Source organism: Sinohyriopsis cumingii, chromosome 18, assembly GCF_028554795.1.
Source record: "Sinohyriopsis cumingii isolate HCF-2022 chromosome 18, ASM2855479v2, whole genome shotgun sequence".
NCBI lineage: Eukaryota > Metazoa > Mollusca > Bivalvia > Unionida > Unionidae > Sinohyriopsis > Sinohyriopsis cumingii.
Window position 1 is genome coordinate 83,920,561 of NC_142978.1, and position 24,447 is coordinate 83,945,007.

Genomic DNA, 24,447 nt, shown 5'->3' on the forward strand with positions numbered 1-24,447 from the left:
TGGAGGCAATGTGGACTCAATCTAACACCCCATCCCACTGCATTTTGTATGAATAGCTAGGGACTAAATTGGAGGCAATGTGGACTCAATCTGATGCCCCATCCCACTGCAATTTGTATGAATAGCCAGGGACTAAATTGGAGGCAATGTGGACTCGATCTGATGCCCCATCCCACTGCATTTTGTATGAATAGCCAGGGACTAAATTGGAGGCAATGTGGACTCAATCTGATGCCCCATCCCACTGCAATTTGTATGAACAGCCATGGACTAAATTGGAGGCAATGTGGGCTCAATCTGATGCCCCATCCCACTGAATTTTGTATCAATAGCCAGGGACTAAATTGGAGGCAATGTGGACTTTTATCCTTTCCTACACACTTCAGAATGTAAATTGGGAACTTGTATGGGCAAACATTCACCTGGCAATACTGCAAAACTGGCCAGGCCTGAGCAAGTAAAATGTATTTATTTGCATGCTTTTGTGAAGAAAGAGACACCATCAAACTTCTTCGACTCAGATGGAAAAAAAAAATCCTTCCTACTTTTTGAACTACTGAAAAAATGATTAAGACAGATGACTGTTTAGTCCTATAATACAAGATGTCGATTGTAATTTGCACTATGAGGACCCCCCCCCTGAAAAAAATTCATGCAGTTCTGGGTAAATGTCTTAATTATTTGCACTAGTGATTGCTAAACACACATGTGAACTTTAAGGCAAGTTTAACAGTGTGTTCTGTGTGCTATTAACCTAAAGAGGGTCTCTGTGTGAGAAAGAAAAAAATCATGGATCAAGTTGTTTTTAATAAATTTTTTAATCATAATCAAAATGAAAGCCAGTCATTCAATGTTTATGAAATTTACAAACTTCTTAGTTGCATAAAAAAGTAACATTCATGTCAAAGTTACACAGACTTGCTATTATTTTCATTTATAAAGAAATAAAGCTTCTTCCCATAAAATATATACAATTATTTGCATCAATCATTAAATTACATATAAATTGACACCACCACAGGAAAGGTTGAATATTATGGCTACATTAAATTACATTTTTTAAAAATCATCTTTACATCTGATTTTTGCGTTGTTAGAATTCCTTAAGGACATATTCCATCAATGTTTAATAATTTTGTCTCAAAATCTCACACTGCCATATTTAACAAAAATTAAATTCTCTTTCAAACACTTATAAAGAAAAGTGTAAAACTATTCAAATATATTTCATAATACATGCATAAGCCAGATTTATCAAAGGTATCATACAATTTTAAAAAATAAATTTAACACCTCCAGGTGTCTATGACTTAATTAAGCTACCATCTTTCAAAACCCTTATATAGGCAGCTAACAGTGGCCATATTGGACAAAGACATGGGCTTACTTTGACCTAGCAATCTTGATAAATAATCATAATGCTCACTCTGACTTCTTCACCATAAAGATAACGGCTAAATCTCACGATCCATCTGTTACAGGATCTGCACCATTTGCCACATGGAACCAATTTACTTGCCCATCATTGTTTATTAGTCTTAGTTCTGTGCAGAAATTTTGTAAGCTGAATACGTATGTTCCTTAATTTTAGTGTTAAATTTGTACTGTTCCTGTTATCAAAATACTGCAGAGAGTCAAGAATAATTAAGATCAGATATTAGCATGTTCGATACAGAAACTGGTGTATACCATCTACAGCATTTCCATTTGTATTCGAATTTAGTTACCCTCATTAAACTTGGAATTATTAAATAATAATAATAATAATAATAAATATTGTGTGATAAACTCAGTGACTTAGTACTTACAGTGTTGTCTTCAAGACAAATGAAGCAGAATATCAAAATTTATTCATATTAAAATGTTATATCCCCAACTAAGACTCTAAAATAAAGTTTACCACCATAAAATTACATGGTCCGTATTCAGCCATTTAAAGACCCTGCAAGGTGTAAATGTAAAATTTCAACTTGTAACTTTTTTCCCTTTATGAAGGGTGATACATGTAGTGATACAAACTGATCCACATTTTTGTATTAATAAACATCTGGATGAAGAAGGTCAAGATAAGTATAATGTAACCTGAATATGCAGCAATAACTTGTACACTTGTATGCTTGGCAACTATTACCAGTAAAAATTCTTCAAGGCACTGGTATGTGTATATGTTAGAGGTAGAGGAAACAACACTACAAGATAAAAGGAATCTCAAAATAAATGTCATATTCTATATTTAGCTTCGTACAGCATGTATCAAACTGGACACAGAATAGACCTTGAATGGGTAAGATCTAGACCGTGACCTATTTTTATCTGTTTATTTACATTATAGGGTATGACTTTAAAAATCACTTATCTGATCTCTGTCCTGACAGAAGTTCCCCACGCCTGTTATAGACTATCTCCATCATATGACAGTATTTTGGGTTACAGATGTTATTCCAAATGTTACACAAAATATAGCTTTCTAAGTGGTCAGGAGATTTTTGACCCAGATGATGGAGTTGAGTAAAGTGTTACGATGGAGGAGTCTGACCCTGTTTTGCTAAATATTTTCTTCCTCAAAGTGAGATTTTTCAATCTTTCTAATTGCTTGGTTTGGAACTATGAGTTTCTTACTGAACATTAAACAAACATCAAGGATTAAAATAAGGTCACAATATCCTGTATTCTCTTGGCATTACTTCTGCTTTTTCTTTGAGGAAAATTTTGGCATTTTATCAAATTAGAGGAATTTCTTAACTCGTTTTAAAAAATAAATGGACTTCAAGCTTTACAATTATTAACGTAAAGAGCTAGAAACCTGGTGTGTGTGAGCGTCATGATAATATCCTGAGTTCGGTGTCTTACACTACACAATATCTGTTAGGATGTCATTGTCTTTCAAAAACACCAATGATGTCAAGTAAAATCAATGCATGACATTGGTTATTTTCTTTCTCTTGTTTCTCCCTAATTTAATCATTTAATGGCATCCCATGATAAGAGTTTTATAAAATTAATGCATTATTCTGCTGACAGAAACATGCAGAATCTGTGATGAAAGTAATTACACATCTGCAGACACAGGCAGTATCTGTTATGAAAGTAATTACACATCTGCAGACACAGGCAGTATCTGTTATGAAATTACACATCTGCAGACAGACACAGGCAGTATTTGTATGAAAGTAATTACACAACTGCAGACAGATATAGGCAGTATCCATATGAGGGTAATTACACCTCTGCAGTCAGATTTGATATATGCAGCAATGCCAGCTTGCTATAAACATGTAACTTGTTTATTTACAAACGAATGAAAAGCAGTGATGAGACAACAATGTAATTTATTCATTACATTTTTTGGAGACTACAGGAGATTACATGGTAAATTTGCCCACAAAGTTAAATGACTGGAGCTCATTTTGTGCTTTTAGTCAGTACAAATTATTTATCCCTAAGTCATGTATCAATAATGTATTAACCACCCAGTTGTCCATGAGTTGGCAACAGAAATACCCAGCTGTCCATGAGTTGGCAACAGAGACCCAGCTGTCCATGAGTTGGCAACAGAGACCCAGTTGTCCATGAGTTGGCAACAGAAATACCCAGTTATCCACGAATTGGCAACAGAGGTAAGAAGCACAGTGCAAAGAACTTGTGCTAAGAGAGTAGTTAAGAACTACACTAAAATCATCTTCAACTAGCTTTACCAAAATGATACCTTTCTTCACAGTAAGTTTTCATACTGCTTACCTGGCTGTGATTATACAAAGAACATTATGAAATGCCCCAACTAAATGAGTGTATTCAATTAAATAAATAGGTGACATTTCAAGTGTATTCAATTAAATACCTAGGTGACATTTCAAGTGTACTCATATAACTAGGTGACATTTCATGTGTATTCAATTAAATACCTAGGTGATATTTCAAGTGTACTCACTTATATACTTAGGTGATATTTCAAGTGTATTCAATTAAATACCTAGGTGACATTTCAAGTGTACTCACTTATATAACTAGATGCCATATCAAGTGCATTCTCTTAAATACCTAGGTGATATATCAAATGTATACATATAAATACCTAAATGACATATCAAGTGTATACACTTAAATACCTAGGTGACATATAAAGTGTATACATTTAAATACATAGGCGACACATCAAATAACTTAAATAACTAGGTGACATACCAAACATATACAATTAAACAACAAGGTGACATATCAAATGTATACACATAAATACCTAGGTGACATATCAAGTGCCCTTTTTTTTCTTATCTTGCTATCAAACAACACATCCCAAATTAATTTTACTTTGCTTAGAAATTACACATTACATACATATGTTAGCCTCTATAACCTGATTACCACATATAACATTTCCAGTCTGCAGTAGACTGGTTTTCCACTGGTATAACATTTCCAGTCTGCAGTAGACTGGTTTTCCACTGGTATAACATTTCCAGTCTGCAGTAGACTGGTTTCCACTGGTTACTCTAATCTCAGGAGAAATACACATAAATACACGGAATCATTTTGTCTTTTAAAAAATATTAATTTTTTATGTTTCAAAATGATAGATTTGTAATTATAAAATGGTATGTGTGGTAGATGGCATTTTAAAATGTATTTATGTCCTGCCACTGGTAAAATTAGATGTTATGTTAATGGGCAATCAGACAAATGACAATATTTGATTAAAAAGTTATTCCAATCAAGACAAAACTGATTCTTCTTTTATCATAAATATCAAAGATAACCTGGAAACAATCTAACCTTGATTGGTGTAGGCCTGTGATGTAGAACTAATGCCCACCTAATCATGAGACATCATGGCTCTGCCTAGTTCATATTGATTTCACATAGGAGACAATAAGGTGTAAATAGTAAAACTCTAACAAATTTTTATCGCTGTCGCACACAGTCAGTTTGTTAGGGACAGTGTTTGCTCAACAGGCAAACATGCCACGCATGGATCAAGGGTAATTAAGATTGATGATCCATCCCATATCTATGCGAATCATAAAAATGCACAGGTTGGAATTTTCATGTGTCAAAAATGGGTAAATTTAAATTCCACGCATCAAAACCCAAGGGCATGCATTTACTGAGAACCCTGTTATCAACAAAAAAGACTGGTCTAGGTCTGTGATGTAAAACTAATATTATTGTGACGAATGCATTTTTCTTCTTTCAGTCACAGTGCTTGACCTTTTGACCCCAAACCTGATAGACTTCTTTCTTACACCAACTGTGACTATCCACAACGTTTGGTCTAGCTAGGAGGTACATGTACAGCTAATGCTGCTGTGCAGAAACTATTTTTCCGCTTTCAGTCTGAGTCCACTTGATCTGACATTTTTACCCCAAAATCTACCAGCTTCTTGCTTACTCAAGTGCAACCAGACCACCAAGTTTGGCAAAGGTACAAGCTGAGGAACTGAAGTTATCATGCAGAAAAGGAAAAATTAACATATTAATGAACAGGCAGGCAGAGTCACAGCATGACAAATGGCAGGCATATCATAAACTGAACCCTTATTCAAATAATCTGCATATTTTTCTGTTGTTTGAAATTTACGAATATTACATGCAGTGTTCTAAAAAGAAAGAAAATACAAATATTAACATTGCATATCTGAAAACATATTGCAGCACACAATTACATCGAGTCCATGATGGTAAATGTATGCCTCATTATTTGTGTATTCAAATATAATAAAAGAGCCCTTCAATATCTTTTTAAATACATATTTTATGCTTTGCATGTCATGGAAAATCACTCTAACAACAGAAATAACTTGAAGAACCAAACTAATTCAAACAGTTGAATCCTAGAATAACATAAATGTTTGGAAACACAACAATTTAATTTTTCAAGTGTCTGAATTTCTACAGGTGTTAATGTAATCACATATAAGAATTTCAGAAGAAAGTTACTTTAAAATTGTAAACTTTAAAATATGTAGGAATTAATGCATGAATACTTGATTTGAATGTATTAATGTTGAACTATTTAAATACAATTGAATTCAATCAGTCATAAAAGAATCAGTAGTTGATCACAGAAATGACTGACAACTCAAGTCAAGGACAGAATCAAGTAAGTTATATTTCATGCCTGCTGCTGAGAAATCAGAGGAATGAAAAAACACACTCATGGTGTATTCATTTCTAAGAATGGTATATTTATATGCAAGTAGTCATGCCTACCCATCTTCAAATCATTGTCTTTGTAACTATGTGCAGGTTTTTCATCTTAAGTAGCATCTTTGTTTCTGAATTATTATTGTGAATCTTCCCATTATATTGCAGCAGTTAAGATCAGTACAGGAATCACCACCCCTTATATGATTTTGACTTATGTGAATTTCACATTATGCAATTTTATATGATTTTTTAAAATTTAATATTTTTAGTGAAGACTAGAAAATAAGAATATTATCTGACTAAAAAAAATTAGGATTCATAATAGCTAAAATTAGTAGTATTCACGTTAAATGAATTGCCATATATACTTGTGTATAAGCCAGTTTGAGTATAACCAGACCAAACACACACACACACACACACACACACACACACTGAATATGTAAAAATTAAAAGGTGCATGACCTACACATAACCTAACCCATAATTCCAGCCATACTGAAAATCTTGTTATTACTATTCCATCAGAATAGATGGCCATATTCACATGGGCTCTCAGTACAGGAGGTCCTGAGGGTCACATTAGACATGTGATCTGGTCTTCTACAATAACAATATATGCTGGTAGTTAAAAAAAAAAAAACTTAAAAATTTACAAGCTTATACTTTGTCCCACAAACAAGTTATATGATCACTATTGGAAACACAACAATTGTGTAATATGGGGGCTTGCAGTAATTGCTCACCATGTTAGGTATTTAAATGGTACACTGGAAGTGATAGAAAATTCTCTGACTGCATGTATGCATGTCAGAGAGTAAGGAATAAACAAAACACCAGTCATTTAGTAAAAACACAGTAGTTCTAAATCACACTTCATGGTATTTGTGCATTTAATTTTTACAAATAATGTTTTTAAAAGAATAATATTATATAATACAACACTTCATACATTTTGGTTTCATTTTGATTAATGGGTTCATAGCAGTACTGGACTCATGTTATAATGAATGACATTATAACCAGGAAGACATGTATTATAAACAATTGATGATGATTCCTTTTATATCTTACTCCACAAAACCAATATTTGTTAATAACATATATATCGTTAATAATACTTACATACTCACAGCATTTTAGGAATATAAACACTAACTTGCAAATCCAGACTTGCTAAGCAAAAAAACGTTCACCACTATCTTATGGCTTCTATTAGCAATAAAAGTGCAAAACAGTTTGTCTCAATACCATGAATAAGATGTGGTCTAACCCCGAGATAGACGGACTGATACCAAGTTCCATCAAATCATTAATTACGTGGGTGTGCACATTCTTCTTAATGAAATTATAGGAGAGATTGGGCGGGTGTGCCTATATTATCACCAAGTGATTATAACACAGTAGAGGCATGGCAGCTCAGTTGTTGTTGTGCCATATGCAGAGCTGAAAAGGTTGGGGGTGGGGGTGGATCTACAATCAGACCAGTTACCATAGTGTTCTTAGGTAAGGTACTTTACTCCAACTGGCTTGGATCTTGAATCAGACCAGCTACCAAAGTGTTCTTGGGCAAGGTACTTTACTCCAACTGGCTTGGATCTACAATCAGACCAGCTACCATAGTGTTCTTGGGCAAGGTACTTTACTCCAACTGGCTTGGATCTACAATCAGACCAGCTACCAAAGTGTTCTTGGGCAAGGTACTTACTCCAACTGGCTTGGATCTACAATCAGACCAGCTACCAAAAGTGTTCTTGGGCTAGGTACTTTACTCCAATTGGCTTGGATCTACAATCAGACCAGCTACCATAGTGTTCTTGGGCAAGGTACTTTACTCCAACTGGCTTGGATCTACAATCAGACCAGCTACCATAGTGTTCTTGGGCAAGGTACTTTACTCCAACTGGCTTGGATCTACAATCAGACCAGCTACCAAAAGTGTTCTTGGGCTAGGTACTTTACTCCAATTGGCTTGGATCTACAATCAGACCAGCTACCATAGTGTTCTTGGGCAAGGTACTTTACTCCAACTGGCTTGGATCTACAATCAGACCAGCTACCATAGTGTTCTTGGGCAAGGTACTTTACTCTAATTGGTTTGGATCTACAATCAGACCAGCTACCATAGTGTTCTTGGGCAAGGTACTTTACTCCAACTGGCTTGGATCTACAATCAGACCAGCTACCATAGTGTTCTTGGGCAAGGTATTTTACTCCAACTGGCTAGACACTAAATAACCTACTCCTGATGCTGTGCCATAAGAAATCAAATCAATAACAACATTAGGAGAATAGGAATGAGGCAGAGGATGTTCAAACTCATAACCTCAGAGCATTCAATCTCATGTGAGATATGGAATAGGTGAGCACACAATCAATGTGTGGATACAATCTAGAGAAAACTTTACACTCCTGCAAATCCGGCCATGATAGAGTAACCTATATAACTACAAAACTGCTTAACAATTCAGAAAGACAGCCTGTTGTGTTGCTCATAAAAGTCTCACCAGATTGAATAAATCCCTTTTGGAGTGAACAGTCTATGAGGGTAAGAACTGTATAAATTTGTCTTCTTTCCAAGGCTTTAATGATGTTGACCTGGGAATATTCATGCTTGACTGTTATTCCCGTGGCAACTACCCTAACATTGTGAGCCAATATGCATAAAATTGTCTTGGATTAGTTTCTTGTCAGCTAGCAGATAACCCAATGGTGCCAGGATGATAAATCCTGAGTGGAAACAGTGTCCCTCTTCTGACCAGTTCAGTCTGTTTTAGGTACTACTTCAAGGCTCAGACAGTGTCCCTCTTCTGACAAGTTCAGTCTGTTTTAGGTACTACTTCAAGGCTCAGACAGTGTCCCTCTTCTGACCAGTTCAGTCTGTTTTAGGTACTACTTCAAGGCTCAGACAGTGTCCCTCTTCTGACCAGTTCAGTCTGTTTTAGGTACTACTGCAAGGCTCAGACAGTGTCCCTCTTCTGATCAGTTCAGTCTGTTTTAGGTACTACTTCAAGGCTCAGACAGTGTCCCTTTTCTGATCAGTTCAATCTGTTTTAGGTACTACTACAAGGCTCAGACAGTGTCCCTCTTCTGACCAGTTCAGTCTGTTTTAGGTACTACTTCAAGGCTCAGACAGGGTCCTGAAGATGAACTTAGGAAGAAAGGTTCAAAGAAAATTGACAAAGGACTAATTTCCATGTACCAGGAGCCTGTTCTTGTCAATGGATGCAGAGGTCTTCACTGAAGGAACTGAAGCATCATGGCAGATTTGTAATCTGTAATTTTTGGGGTTTAATGCTATTTTTAGCACATGACAAGCCATACATGCCAGTCAGTATATTTAGTGAAGAAAGCACCTGGGAAGATCAAAGGAAGAACCACCAACCCACAAAGAAGCTAGTGGCAAGCTTTTTCACATGCCCACAATGATTGAGTCTAGACTCAAACCCATGCAGAAAGAGATGATATGTGAGTTATCTGCAAAGGCAAGTGCTTCAGACCACTCTGCCACCCAGGCCACTGTCATGGCAGAATTGCCTCAGACCACTCTGCCACCCAGGCCACTGTCATGGCAGAACTGCCTCAGACCACTCTGCCACCTTGGCCACTGTCATGACAGAATTGCCTCAGACTACTCTGCCACCCAGGCCACTGTCATGGCAGAATTGCAGATAGTTCTGGTTCTCTGGGAAGCATTTCCTGTGTGAAAGGTAAGTCAAAGAAACTCTAAAATGAAGTTCTGAAGGGTGTTTGTTCAATAACATCAGAACCCACACTAGATTCCATTTCAGGCAATGGGGCAAAGTCCTTGGTTAAGAGCAGCTAAAATTGGTGAGAAGGACAGATCTATGTTCTGGCCTATATCCTACATTCCTTGATGGCAAAAAGTATTTGAGAGTGTGGAAATGTGGCTCCTGATGACAGATATTTGTCATACTGAGGACCTTACAAAACAGATCTGTCTCTGCTTGCAAGCAGGAAAACATTTCTTGATTTTCTAATTATAAGCTCTTAAACTGGTGGGCATTGTTGCTGCAGCAAATCTGTCCACTATTTGTTCAGAGAACTGTTTTGTTGTCTGATATGGGTCAGGCATGCAAGTTAACATCTTTGGAATTGGTGAAAAACCTACATTCACAGTTGTTTCAGCAAGCAAGGAGAAGGCACGATTTTTCTTGGGAATCTCTTCCGGTTCTGGTCAATGATCCACAAATTTTCTCATTCAAGGGGAGCATTCAGGATAGTTCACACTCTGATTCCTTGCTGATTCTGCAAGGCATGGAGAAACTGAGGGGCTGGGGAGAAGGTGTATGCATCAAAACCATTCCAATTCTGTTAAGGGTGTTAACTCCCCAGTCTTCTGGATTTCTAGACAAGCAATACGATGGTCAGAGTTTGGCACTCCATTTCACTTAAAATAAATTAACAACAGTAAACCCAAAGAGTCAAAGATTCAACGTGTGAGTGAGGGGTAAATGGGACATTTCATGTGGACTGGCTAGAAACTAAACCATCCTGAGACGTGGTGGATTTTATTGCATACTAACAACTGAGAAAATTCCAAAACCAGCAGGCAGAGGTGTGGGGTATTGGTATTCAGTTGCTTTCTAATGTATCTGAAGACGGTGTAGTTTTCAGCTGGAATGAGAATGCTTTTCCAGATGTCTCATGCTATAAGAGAATGGCATTAACAATAGCCTGGATCTGCAGGAGACTGATGTGCAATGAAGGCTTCTGAAGGGGCTAAATCCTGCTTCTTCTTGGCAACAAGTTAAGTATTCAAGTTTGTCATGCTGGCATATGTGCTGATTGTGATATTTCATAAAATGAATACAGATGGATTGATCATCCTCAGTTGGTTTGAAGCACTTATACACCCTATATTTAACTCTGCCCATCACTGCTGATATCAATACTTAGTCAAAGCAAAATAATTACATATTCTGGTGAAATCAGATTAGAATCACACTGAGATTACAATGAAGTTGATGCTATGAATGAAGATAAATGCTAAAAAATTAGAAAAATAATGATATTATTTGGAAAAAAAGATTATTTACTTGATATAACTTTTATACAATCACTAGTTCTGAGATGAACAATAAATACTGTCGAACAGGCAGTTAAGATGACAATAATTAGTTGATCATATTGTTATGTCTTTAGGTTCTCATAACCAGTAACAAGAAAAACGTGAAGACATCAAGCTTTGCAAAATTTAACAAATAATTTATTTCCCTAGAAACAACAAGGTAAAAATGAGGAAAAGAACTTATGGTTTTAAGACTCAAATCCAAAAATAATCCAAGAATAATCCAAGAATTAAAAATTAGAAGTCCTAGTAATAAAATGTTCTAATGAATTTGAGCTCAAGTCCTGATAAAAATCCAGAATGGAAGGCAATGACGTATGCTATAGTCAGTGTAGTACTGATGTGTCTACAGTTCCTTGTTGAACCATGGAAAATAATATTCCAGTTTTGAATTCCGAATAAAATTTTAATAAATATCTTTGTCCAAGAATTCTGTATGAGCACTTAAATATTCCCAGGGAAAAGAATTAATCTCTTAGAATCCAAATAATTTGAAGAAAAATTAAAATATAACTCCAACTGGTCACAACCAAAAAAACACCTTACATCCTAGTGTTTAAAAGCCAGGCTAACTATATTCTCTTTAGAAAAAGGTTATACACTAATTTAAGATGCAAAACAGATTCCCATATGAGGGTCACATGATCACTTTCAAGAACAAGTTAGACACTTTATATCATATACTCCCAGTATGGCCTTGACTAAAACCAACAATTTTACTCTGAGAAAAAATTATTTAAAAAATTTAAAAAAAGAAGTTGTGCACTGATTCTGAATCAAGGTCAGGAACTAGGTCAACATTTGATACGTCTCTATTATTAGGTTTTTGAAAAACTGAACTAAATATCTGGAAAATATCAAATTCAGTAAATAAAATTACATTACAACAGCATTTAATGGAATAATAAAAAAAATTAAAACTAACAACAAACAATTAAATTAAATCAAATATACATAACAATATGACAAACTTATTTGAAGTGCAAAATATTCATCTACTGTTATGACTGAGCAAGGTGTACATAGAAAAAAAGACTATATCTCCCTGAGGTGAGAAAACACCAAAGGATCGTATGAAAAGACACAAAGTGCATAGTAGTTGAGAGGCTTCCTGCAAGCACGTGCTGACCAAGCACAAGTTGAAGTAACCGATAACTGATGGGATTTGGTGCTGTTCCTCTATTCAAGGAGACACAACTTTCATCAGACTTCTGTCTTGGCCAAAAATGACTTTTAGCACTTTTGTTGCTATTAACAAACATAAAAGACATGATGAATGTCTTTCTAGCTTGTGAGAATGGATTTTTAAGGTAGTGGATGTAATCCTAATGTATTATGATTGGATAACATATTTCAAACATAAAATCCTTTGCCACCTTTGGTAAGTACATCCTGAGTTTAATGATTAAATGAATTTTCAGCTGTTTCACTACTGAAATTTGCCAGCAATTTACAAATTTAATAATATAGTAGCCCAACAGTCATACTCAAAAAGATTTTTTACATCCACATTTAACATACATCTCTCGGGGCCAGTCTGACACTTATGTGACTACTAATAAATAAAAATGTTTGGAACTGATATTATCTGGAAATATTAACAAACCATGTAAATTCTCACTGGACTTTTGATTCTGGAGACTTTATTTATCACATGATATCACAGATAGCACATTTTTAAATAAATTATGTTTCTCTGAGAATACTTACCCAACCAAATTACGTTAGGAATGTAAGCAAGCTACCTTGCAAATCCAACCCTACTTAAAGAAAACAATAATCTTTTCCTGTCTATTTCCAATAGACAAAGGGCAATAACTCTTGCCCTTTAATTATATTTGGGACAGGCAGGTGTCGCTAGTTTTTAGCAGAACAAGATACTATTAAGGATGCTCACATGGAGAGGTGGTTGGGAGGGTTTGTAAGTAATGTCACTGTAATACAAGTATTCTCGGAGAAAATAATTTACTTTAAAATTTTGGTTTCTCCTTGGAATATGTTCCCCAATCACATTACGTTAGGAGAATGAGTAATAGGAGGATGGGATGCTGAACAGCCATCCTCTACCTCGGGTATCCTTTTAGGGAAAAACAGCTGGATTCCCCATGTGAATGATAACCCATTCTTCTAATTAATTATCAATACAGCCTGGGGTCACTTGATCAATGACCCTTACCGACAAAATTTCACTGGTGAATCCATCAAAGTCAACTGGCTGAATTGATTAATTTAGATGGGTTTGGTGGCTCTATGTGCTGCAACCACAAGAGCAAGACCTTCTGGAATCAAGGTTTGCCTCTGTGACAATAAATCTCTGAGATGGAGGCTATCAAAGGTTTGAACTGTTTTTATCACAAGGCTGTCCTGATAACAGCCAAGCATGTAGAACAGGACGGTCTGGCTTTGAAGGACCACCCATAACTGTGGTTGCTGGAGAAGATTTGAGTTGGCCAGAATCTTCCTAGGCAGATCTATCACTATAACAAGTAGATCGGTGACCCAGGACTTGTCCTACTTGATAGGGGCTATCACGATCATCTTGCCATTCTGACCCCATAACTTCTGGATTATTTTCAGTATCGGTACCATGGAAAGGGAGGCAAATGCCCACAACCCTTCCCAAATGGCTGACAGTGCATCCATGACGTAAGTTTTTGGGTCTGGAACTGGAGAGACAAAGATCCACTGAGTATGAAAGGTTCCAGTGTGACCAAATCCAATAATGATGAAGGTGCCACGACATCCCAAACCAACTCTGACATATGAACAGCTGCTATATAGTTGTCATGTGTCGGAGATCTGTACTGAAGGTGTATGTTGCCTGAAGTCTATCCAATTGGGAGAGGAACCAGAAGGATGGCATCTCTTCCTCCTTGTCAAGATCTACCAATTCTTTAGAGTACCAGTTGGGAGCAGAGGGCATTTTGAATGGCTAACACCCTAAAAGAGTCCTCAATGGTGGTTTGAAAGCTAAACTTCAGACCATTCCATAGTCAGATCTGAGTATGATGTGAAAGATGGTGGATCTGAAGGAGTTCCATCACACTCACTGTGCAATGAGGCCCAATGTGGGTTTACTTGCAGTCATGGTGAAGACATAACAGTTGGTATGAAGACTCAGTTCTATCCTTAGGAAAATGCCCCAAGGTCTCCCTTGTAGACAGCCAGGGAACATATGGAAGTATGCCAGGACTGCCAGCTGGTTTGCCGGGCAAATGGTGGGCCTGGAAGATGGTCTGGCTATTACCAGTACTGGCTATGCCAAGGGCCTGTCTGGACAGACAGATTTCTCACTGAAATAGCTGCACAGAAAGGGCATGCTGCCAAGAGCATGGTTAGATGGACAGATTTGTCACTAAGATCTCCATAAATCATAGTGGGCTGGACTGATTCAATGAAAATGTTCCCCTTTTGGAACAGCTGGATGGCCAGTGATGGCTGGACAGCCACTGAAAGTGCGTTTTTTTTCATGCATTGAATTCAATGGATCCAAAACAAACTCCATGCCTCCTGACTTATAGGTCCAGAACCATGCTCTGACATGCAGCAGGGACTTATGCCCACTGGGCTGCCTAAAACTGGGAAACATTCCCCCAATGAGTTGAAAATGCAAGTAATGAATTAGTTGGCTGGGCTGTCTTCTTAAAAGGTCTCCAGCGCTGTATGGTCGGTGATGGCTGGATGGCTGGTGACAGCTGGACGGCCGGCAGCTGTGCAGATGGCTATGGAGGTAGATCAATATAAATCTCATGCGCCCTGACAGGCCCAAATGCCTTGCTTGGACATGCAGGAGACTTCTACCCACTGGGCTGCCTAAAACTGGGGAATACTACCCAATGAGTCAGTATCGCCAAGAACAAATCATATGTTGTCTTCCTTGACTTATTCCATCTTTCCTTCCCTGTAATGCTGAATGAACTACTGCTTTCAATGTCCATTTCATGCTTTCAGTAAGCATTTCTCCTGAAACAACACAAGAAAAGTTAACAAAGCACAAATTAGCAAATTAGTATGTGACTATCTAATACAGTAGCCCAGATTTCCTCCGACTACATATTACATATACTGAACATCATAGATGGTGTATACTTAGATAAACAAAACAAGAGTCATGGTAGACTTCCATGCTTCCATGCTCTGAGGATGCATAAATAGCATTTAAATAACATACTGCTGAAAATGACACAAGAAGAGAGAGCAAAGCATAAGTTAGCAATTCATCAAGTTACTAACTCGCTAATATAAATATATTCCTCATTACTAACAAAGGAATAAAAAAAGGTGCAAATTAAATTTATCAACTATACTTTGAACTTATGCATTTCAGGTATTTAGTTGACTGTTCTACTGAAACTACACAAGCAAGGAAAAATAAACCATAAATTAGCAATGCAGCATGTTAATAACTTGCTGAAACCAACCATATTAAAAAGGGAGGAAAAGATTTTTGTCTCTTAGTAGGGCTGGAGTAATGATGCAGTAGTCTAATATTCCTAACGTAATGTGATTGGGGAAAGTATTCGAATGAGAAATTACTTTTTTATAACCCATTTCATCTGCATACAGCTCTCTCTCATTAGAACATGGTAGTTTGGGTCCACAAACGCCAACCATATTATGTACTGAAAAATGGTATACTGAGAATATCACCATAAACCAAACCATGGTATGCTGACAACCATGCATGCTACCAAACCATGAAATAGGAATGATCAAATTTTCTCAAATAATAATGATTTAAAAAAGAAATAAAGATATAATACTAAGCTACATGTTGTTTACTTCCAACACATAATATCATAAATATGATAAACCAATTCAATTAAAGTGGCTTAATTTTGTTCAAGAGATCCAATTCGGTACCACATTATATTCAGAATTTCATTATAATGCAATGACTCACAACAAAGGAGAGCTATACTAACATTAGAGACTTGTAATATCATGTGATGAAGTTACAAAGTGTGTCATTACATTATACCAGACCAAGGCATATCCGAGGTGTCAGAATATGTCCAAAAGTCATTTTACTACACTAGTTGGTGGTTTTATACTGAACAAATCTGATTTTTGTCACATTGTAAATCTAATGTAACAATTGTGCTCATTTCATAGAAATTTATGAAATGAACACTCTTAGAAAAATCCTATATTTCCTATTAAGACATTTAAAATGAGACCTATAGTCAGAAGTGAGAATCCCATGAATTTCAAATTTCTTATTACATCAGCTGCATAAATCTTGTCATTGGCTTCTGATTTCATTTTCATTCCTGAAAATGCAGCCAAACAACAAAATCAACATGTAAACTGCCGGCTAACAACATGAAAGTCTCGCAAACCAAAGCCATGCAAACTTTAACAAAAATTATGGGATGTAACAGGGGGCTCTTTGACTTACAGACTGTAACATATACATACAGTTCTCATTCTATTCTTGACAAAAACCATTCTCAAATGCTCCTTCCCCACTTTGTGCTGGGGCGCAATATAGGATTCACGTTTCCTTAGGGATTGGGATTTTCAACTAGTAACCCGGCTGTGTCTTTTACACAAGATTCAGGTGATTTTGCTCCACTTGATGAAGGATGGAACATCTTTGACAGGTACATTGCATGTGTGTGCTTTTAATCTTAGATTACGATCATCAGTTAGAAGAACAACATCTCGGTACAGTCTTACTGGTGAATCTGCAAGAAAAATAAAACAGTAACCCATACACAAATTTCAGACAAGTTTGAAGAGACTGTGAGATGTAAGTTACAACAAGCTACTTCCCCTGCAGAAATTTAAATCAATTAGAACATTAACATCTAATATCCAAAATATTTGCTTGCTTTGACCTTCTAATCTGTTGTTGTTGTTGTTGTTGTGGGGTTTAACGCCATTTTTCAGCACACGATAGGCTATACATGGCGGCCAATATTTATGGTGGAGGAAGAACCCGGAAAACCCAGGAAAGAACCACCGACCCACGAGAAGCTAATGGCAAGCTTTCTCACATGCCCACATTGGCTGAATCTTAGACTCGAACCGCCGCAGACAGAGGTGAGATGGCAGTGATCCGTAACGAAGAGCGCTTTAGACCACTCGGCCACTCGGGGCCCCCCTTCTAATCTGATCTTCCATGCAAACTAATTGGTTCAATGTGTAACATCTGGAGAAAAGCAACAGGTAATAACAGAAAATATAATCTTCACTAAACACACAAAGCTGACAACTAATAATGCATGACAGCTGATCAACAACAGACAGCAAATGACAATGTAACTATTTTCTACCCGTGTGTCATTTATTGATGGCATGTCTTGGATAAAAGAAACATTTCTGATGAATATACTTATATATTGACAATGTTTCAATTTTATCATTTTTTCTAACAGGCCCTGAAATTATGCAAACTGTTTAGTAAAAGTTCAGATTCAGACTTCAAAGTTTTGAATAATCAAAACTTCTCTTCAACAGACCAGTATTACAAGTTTGATGTTGTTGTTGTTGTTGTGGGGTTTAACGCCATTTTTCAGCACGATAGGCTATACATGGCGGACAGTATTAATGGTGGAGGAAGAACCCGGAAAACCCCGGAAAGAACCACCGACCCACGAGAAGCTACTGGCAAGCTTTCTCACATGCCCACATTGGCTGAATCTTAGACTCGAACCGCCGCAGACAGAGGTGAGATGGCAGTGATCCGTAACGAAGAGCGCTTTAGACCACTCGGCCACTCGGGGCCCCCTATTACAAGTTTGAAGATCTTTTATAATTGCACCCTCTCATAATTGTGTACAATTTTGCTTAATTTAGTTTTCAAGATTGTTGATTTGTGGATACATTTTTGTGCTCAAGTTTTTATCTCTGGGCTTAAATCTTATATTTTGACTGTAATGCATAAAGACAGACACCTCAGCCACCGCAGCTGCAGCCAGGTGTCTTCTTTTTTAAATGTAAAATGAATAATGTAAAGTAATAAAAGAAGCACTTCTTAAAACATATCCAAGGTGATTTTGTGGCCAAGCTGACAACAGCTGTTGTTACCTTTGTCTTTGGGCATGAAATCCCTGGCTTTGTCTTTACAGTAGTGCAGACAGCAGGACAGAATAAGATCATCATTGTTACCCTGAAAAGAAAAATTTCTATGTGACCCTTTCAAAATGACATGGTAATTTGCAGTGTTGGCCTGTTAGAATGACTAGAACGGTGTATTAGCATGCCTATTCTCTGCTTAACAAATCTGCATGTATCAGATCAAGGAGAAACAAAATAAACTTCTCTAAAAAAAAATTTGGAAAAATAAAAATTTCAATGCTACATTGTACATACAATATTAAACTCTAGGTAACATGTAACTGATGATGCAATTTTCAGAAATTTTCTTGACAGTAATTTAAAATGCTTCAAGTTTGTTTAAATCCTTAAGAATACACATTATGTGTAACGATGACCAAGAAACATCATATTGCCTGATACTCTTTCATAATCATTCAAAATACCCTTTTTTCCATAATGTCAATGAAGTGAAACCCTTGGTGCAACTTTTTTCTTGTTGACTGTCAAATTAATAAAATCAGGTGATTTCTTTCAGCCAACATCACTTTTTATCCCCAATGAAGCCCATTAAATGAAATAATTATAAACTTAGCAGTTGAATTTAAAGATATTTCTTTTTTTTATTTCCAGTCTTGAATAAAGAAAAAAACCCTAATAAATTGAAATTAATATATGTTTTTAAAAAGATAAATATTTTTATAATGGTGCGTTAACAATTACATAATTTTAGAAATGAAACAATATTAAACATTTCTAAACCTGTTATAAATGAATTAAATGCAGTTTGCATGGTTTTCAGAATGGTTGTAAACTGCATCATTGTTATAACTAAGAAGCTTTAACTTAAGTATACATCGATGTTAAAGAGAAGAAAATATTCATACTGAGATCATATATTTTTATATTTGCCATTGTTGCTATTTCCTGTGACTGTACATTTCTTTTCTCATCTCTGTGTTGGCCTCAAGTGGTGATGTTATCAACCACTTCGAAACAGACGACATTATAAACAAGGAAAGCAAAATATGGTATTCATAAAGAACTTAAATTCTGAATTTCAGTACAGGCATAATGATGATTCAAAATGTAAATGAACTTTAATAAACTTAATTTTGTTTATGAATTATTTGGCAATTTCTTCTTAACAGCTCTGAAACTGATACCACAATGATACTAATTCCATAAAGGGCTATAACTCTGTTGTTGTTGTTGTTGTAGGGTTTAACGCCATTTGTCAGCACACGATAGGCTATACATGGCGGCCAGTATTAATGGTGGAGGAAGAACCCGGGAAAACCCTGGAAAGAACCACCGACCCACGAGAAGCTACTGGCAAGCTTTCTCACATACCCACATTAGCCGAATCTGAGACTCGAACCCACACAGACAGAGGTGAGATGGCAATGATCCGTAATGGGAGAGCGCTTTAGACCACTCGGCCGCTCAGGGCCCCGCTATAACTCTGATGAACTTGGTATAAAAATAATCTAGTCCTAACTAAACTCTTTAAATAATTAAAAACAATAAATCTTCAAACATAGTTTGGCTGCAGCCAATCCAAGAAAATTGGAACAATTACATACAGCAGTCTGCCTCTTGAATGCTCCCCCGCCCCCAACTACCGGCCATCTGCTTTTTACGGCCAGAATTCCTTTGGCACCAACTAGTTTATGCTATGTTTTTTTTAAGCACCCCTCAATAATGGTCACCCCTCTAATGCAACCAGAAGCCAGTATATTGGTACAAAAATGTAAAAAGTTCCCCTCACAAGCAGCCACATTTTATTTTAAATGTGTTCAGTACCAATAATTAATTCAAATGATAAGGTGAGTAATCAGATTATCTCTACTGATATCTGTCTCCTGATGTCAGGATTCCATTACTGAAAGAAATGCTTGCTAAAGTACATGTAACACTAAGATTATATGATATTATTATTTACAAAAGCTAATTTTACAGGAAATGGGTTCAACAATGTTGTGATATCGAGTTTTGGGTTTCAGACAGGTGTCGAGTTTTTCTCTTTGATGATTACAACCGGACTAATTGTTAAGATCATAATATGTTCAGCATAGGCTAAAAATAGATTTAGCTGATTAACACAGAGAAATTACTTTGAACAAAACAGGGTACCAGACAAAGACCAAAAAAATCATGTGACAGTACATGCATCACTTTGTTTATGAAGAAGGCATTCCATCCACTCTACAAAAGTTTCAGCTGCACAATTAAATCAAAGTACATACCAACATAGGTACAAATTATTACAAAACATTATCATATCCTCTCATGAACTGAGACATACTACTTTATAAAAAAAGTCAAAGTTATTAGACTCAATGACATGAGGAGGGGGGGGGGGCTTACCAAACAAATTTATGTTGAAAGGACTTGAATAAAAAAACGTCACAACAGATAAGGTGATTATTCAGCAGCAGTGAGAAAATGAGCAAATGGAAAGAGAATTATGTATGTACCAAGGTTTTAAATGACTTTCTGAGAGGCCTTGTAATGTGCATGACAACAATACCACACTCACATTTCACACTTACATCAAGAATAAGAACTATTAATGTATGTTAAATTGAAATAAGTCTATTATCATAACAAGAAAAACCTTTAAATAATTAATGTTAATTTTAAATGAAGATATTAAATGCTTTGAAGTATATAGCTTTCTTACTATGCACATTACATACACTCTCACAAAAAATGTGGTCCCCCTTTGGAAAGGCCACTTGTCTTATAAGGCCACTTTCCGGGGGCAGAAGGGGTGGCCTTATAAGAGGGGGACCGCTGTACCTAAACAAATAGCCTGATGGATTTAAGGATAGACAGATGTTATTATCTGTTCCAATAATAGGTAGTGCTGGACAACTGGACAACGTGGTTGTAGACACTCAATAAAGACAGAGTGAGGAAGCAAACATCTTTCAGCTATACAGCTTTACTACACTACTGTCAGAGCATACAGAGAGAGTCTAATTTTTCCAAAAGGATCTGAATATAATCAACACAGTATGCAAGTTCTGATTTATGTGGAACTCTTCACTTACACTGGAATCTGTCTCCTCGGCTCTGAATGCTATGGTCTCCAGGATTGATCCTTTAGATGTTTGGGCTTTCAGGTGTGAAGTCTTCTTCTCAAATTCCTCCTCTAACAAGGTAATTGCTTCCTTAGATTTGGCCTTGACTTTGATAGCATGATCTGTACTGACATATTGGCCCTCTCGGCTTCCCTGGCACAAACCATCCAGTTCATTGATAACTGAGTTTATAAATGATGATTTATATTACCACATCATTTTCACTACTGTAATAAAATTGTTATTGCAGAATATCATAAATGTTGTGGAAGATAACAAAAACCGGGACTGAAATAAATGTGGGACAAGTACTTTTACTACAATGAAAATCTACATATCTTCTCTATGCATCATACATTTTTTATTTGTAGGCAACTAAATTTCATCATTCCACATATATTTGTTTGATATTTAAATCATGAAATATTACTGAACAATATCAAGGTATGCTTCAAAAACTGTATCAACTGATCAAAACAGAATACCAAACATAAACAAAATTTCAGCTTATATTGAACTGGTTTGAAAATAAACAAATGTTTTACTATCTAGAATTCTGCCCCTTCCACAGTCTTTAAATTTGGTATCTCCTGATACAAACTATGAATAGGACATTATCTGACTAACCTTGTGCAAACCCAATAATAAGTAAAGAATGAAAGATGAAGTAAACCAAGCAACATTCATGGACAATATAAAGTTGCTGACAGCCAATACATAACATGACATATATAAATCACTATAACATAAATATTATCATCTACATCATCATTCTCATAATATGACATTCTTGACAAGAATTTTTTTTAAAAAGCTATTAAATGAAACCACCATCATGAACACAGATAATACTGACCAACAAGAGGTACAACAATAGTGTAACGTTTTGACTGCAGCAATCTGTTGATACTGGACAGATGATCAATAAAGCAATTCGTATCAGGAATAAGGAACAGAGGTCTTATTTCCAGCTCTATCAACCTGTGACGATTTTTCTCCAGCAGTTTCTGAAACAAATATGAATTGTAATCACAACTTTGCTCAAAACAAGACCTACATATTGCTGGGTTCATTTTTGGCTGCACTCTTTTGCTGCTGACTCTTATTTTTCATCTTTGGTGCAAGAAAGTTTCCTCCATGCTACCTGTAGGGTTCACACAAAAAGACCTAAGAAAGGAAAGATAAATAATCATTTTGGCTGACTGAGTTAAGCACATCCTTAGGATTACTAAACATTGCCAAAGAATCATAAGATGATTAATTTCATTGGCTGGCTAAATCATAAGATGATTAATTTCATTGGCTGGCTGAATCATAAGATGATTAATTTCATTGGCTGGCAGAATCATAAAATGATTAATTTCATTGGCTGGCATAAATATATTGCTGATTTTGATTGGATTGGCACCAATGGACAGCACATTGTCATTTGTTATGAAAAACAATTTTAAGTTGAAAAATTAAATCTTAGCAAAAATACTCCTGTATTTATTTTCAATGTAGTGTATAACCGGGAGGATAAAGTGTAGAAACAATAAGTCCAAAAAAGTTTGTGAGGGGGATGGTTACTTGAGCATAAGGAATTCAAATCCCAATAAAGAAAGTTTGAAACTGGGAGGTTAATAACGATAACAAGCACTCAGGTAATGAATTTATTATTTTGGCACTAACATGGCTTCACCAATTTTCATCAGGTATCAATTTTTGTGGATTTGATTTCTTTCCCTGAACCACAAATTTGAAGACCCAACAAAAAATTCATCATGTCAAACTGTTGTCAGAAAATTTTAAATCCTCCTCAAAGTACATCTCATTTCATCCATGCATGCTTAATCCAAATGAACAAGACTGTAAAATACTAGAACTATTACTTTAAGTACAGTTACTAATGAAACACCATGTATATCCACTAATTACAGCAGAGTACTGAAGTTCACACTTTTGGACTAATCAATGAATCAACATTGTGTCAATCAAGTCTACTTGTACACACAAATGTATGAAATTACTGAATGAAAGCCATGGATAATTAGATCAGATCTTTCACACATTTTTGTGGCATCTGCAGTTATACATTCAGCATGAATCATCTAGACTGATGTTGTTTTAAAGCCCACTAAAAAAGTACACCAATCATCACTGGTGATATCTTCCTTTTCCCCTGATGGTCTCCATGACCTGTTTAGCCAAACAATCATGCAAGTGTGATTTTAATTGTTCTCTGTAGTGGTTATTTACTGTAGAGTCCAGCAGCTGAAGTTGGTTCAAATATAAGGGAGGTTCAAAAAAAGGAGATTCCATTTTTTTTTTCTTTCAATTTCATTATCATCTTTAGACTTTGTGGGCTCTGAACACATTAAATATTGCCAAGGACTACTAGGGGCAGTTGGTCATATCTTTGGTTCACATATGGAATGATGATACTGTCAACCCTGCAAGTGATCTAAACTGAATCTTACCACTCTAGAGCCACAATGGTCAACAGAAAGCATTTTAAGTAAGAGATCATATACATGAACTTTAAAAACTGATTAGCTCAATCAACTCCCTTTGATGTTGGGTATAAATGTCTGATCTTGATGGGTGTCTGACTTTCGCTCATTTAGACGACTGTATTGTTGTAACAACTGAAGTGACCGCGGTTTGTTGTTGTCATAGTTTTGTTCTTTTGTATTGTTTATGGAGGTTAATCCATGAAATATCTACAAATATGTAAACTTTAACAGGCATATCCCCCAATTTAAGTAACCACAAAAATGTCTTCTAAAAAGAGATGAAAACTGAGATCCATAAGAATAAATGGAACCACAGTAAATGTCCAGAATTATAAACTTTGAATCAGCATTACTGAGTCTGACTTAAGCAAAATTAGCAACAATCACCTTGCCAACAACAATTTTACCATGTTTTGATCAGTGAAAACAGCTGGTTTTTTAATAGACAAGGAAACTGTAGAAAAATATGTCACAGTGTGACTCTACAAGGACTGATTCAACAGCTATAATGCTAACTAATAAATCCATAACATAAGTGCCTGTGAAAATGACGTGTTTCAATCTCTTGCATTACCAAGATAAA

The 24,447-nt window shown here is 36.0% G+C and overlaps 1 protein-coding gene and 1 long non-coding RNA gene across 2 annotated transcripts in view; both read right to left on the bottom strand.

Annotated features, from left to right (window-relative positions):
- Positions 1 to 799: 799 nt before the first annotated feature.
- LOC149777186 (uncharacterized) lies at positions 800 to 15,837 on the bottom strand. Its single transcript, XR_016416162.1, has 2 exons — positions 3,971 to 15,837; positions 800 to 3,838 (listed from the first exon to the last, which is right to left on the bottom strand). It is a non-coding gene; the product is annotated as an uncharacterized LOC149777186 (long non-coding RNA).
- Positions 15,838 to 16,795: 958 nt separating this feature from the next.
- Positions 16,796 to 24,447, bottom strand: part of LOC149777187 (telomerase-binding protein EST1A-like) — a 134,248-nt gene continuing 126,596 nt past the window's right edge. Inside the window, exons 17-20 of the mRNA XM_089942555.1 lie at positions 22,226 to 22,376; positions 21,340 to 21,551; positions 18,272 to 18,353; positions 16,796 to 16,926 (exon numbers count right to left, since the gene is read on the bottom strand). Coding sequence (XP_089798681.1) covers positions 16,796 to 16,926; positions 18,272 to 18,353; positions 21,340 to 21,551; positions 22,226 to 22,376 — 576 coding nt within the window. The remainder of the gene's footprint in view (positions 16,927 to 18,271; positions 18,354 to 21,339; positions 21,552 to 22,225; positions 22,377 to 24,447) is intronic.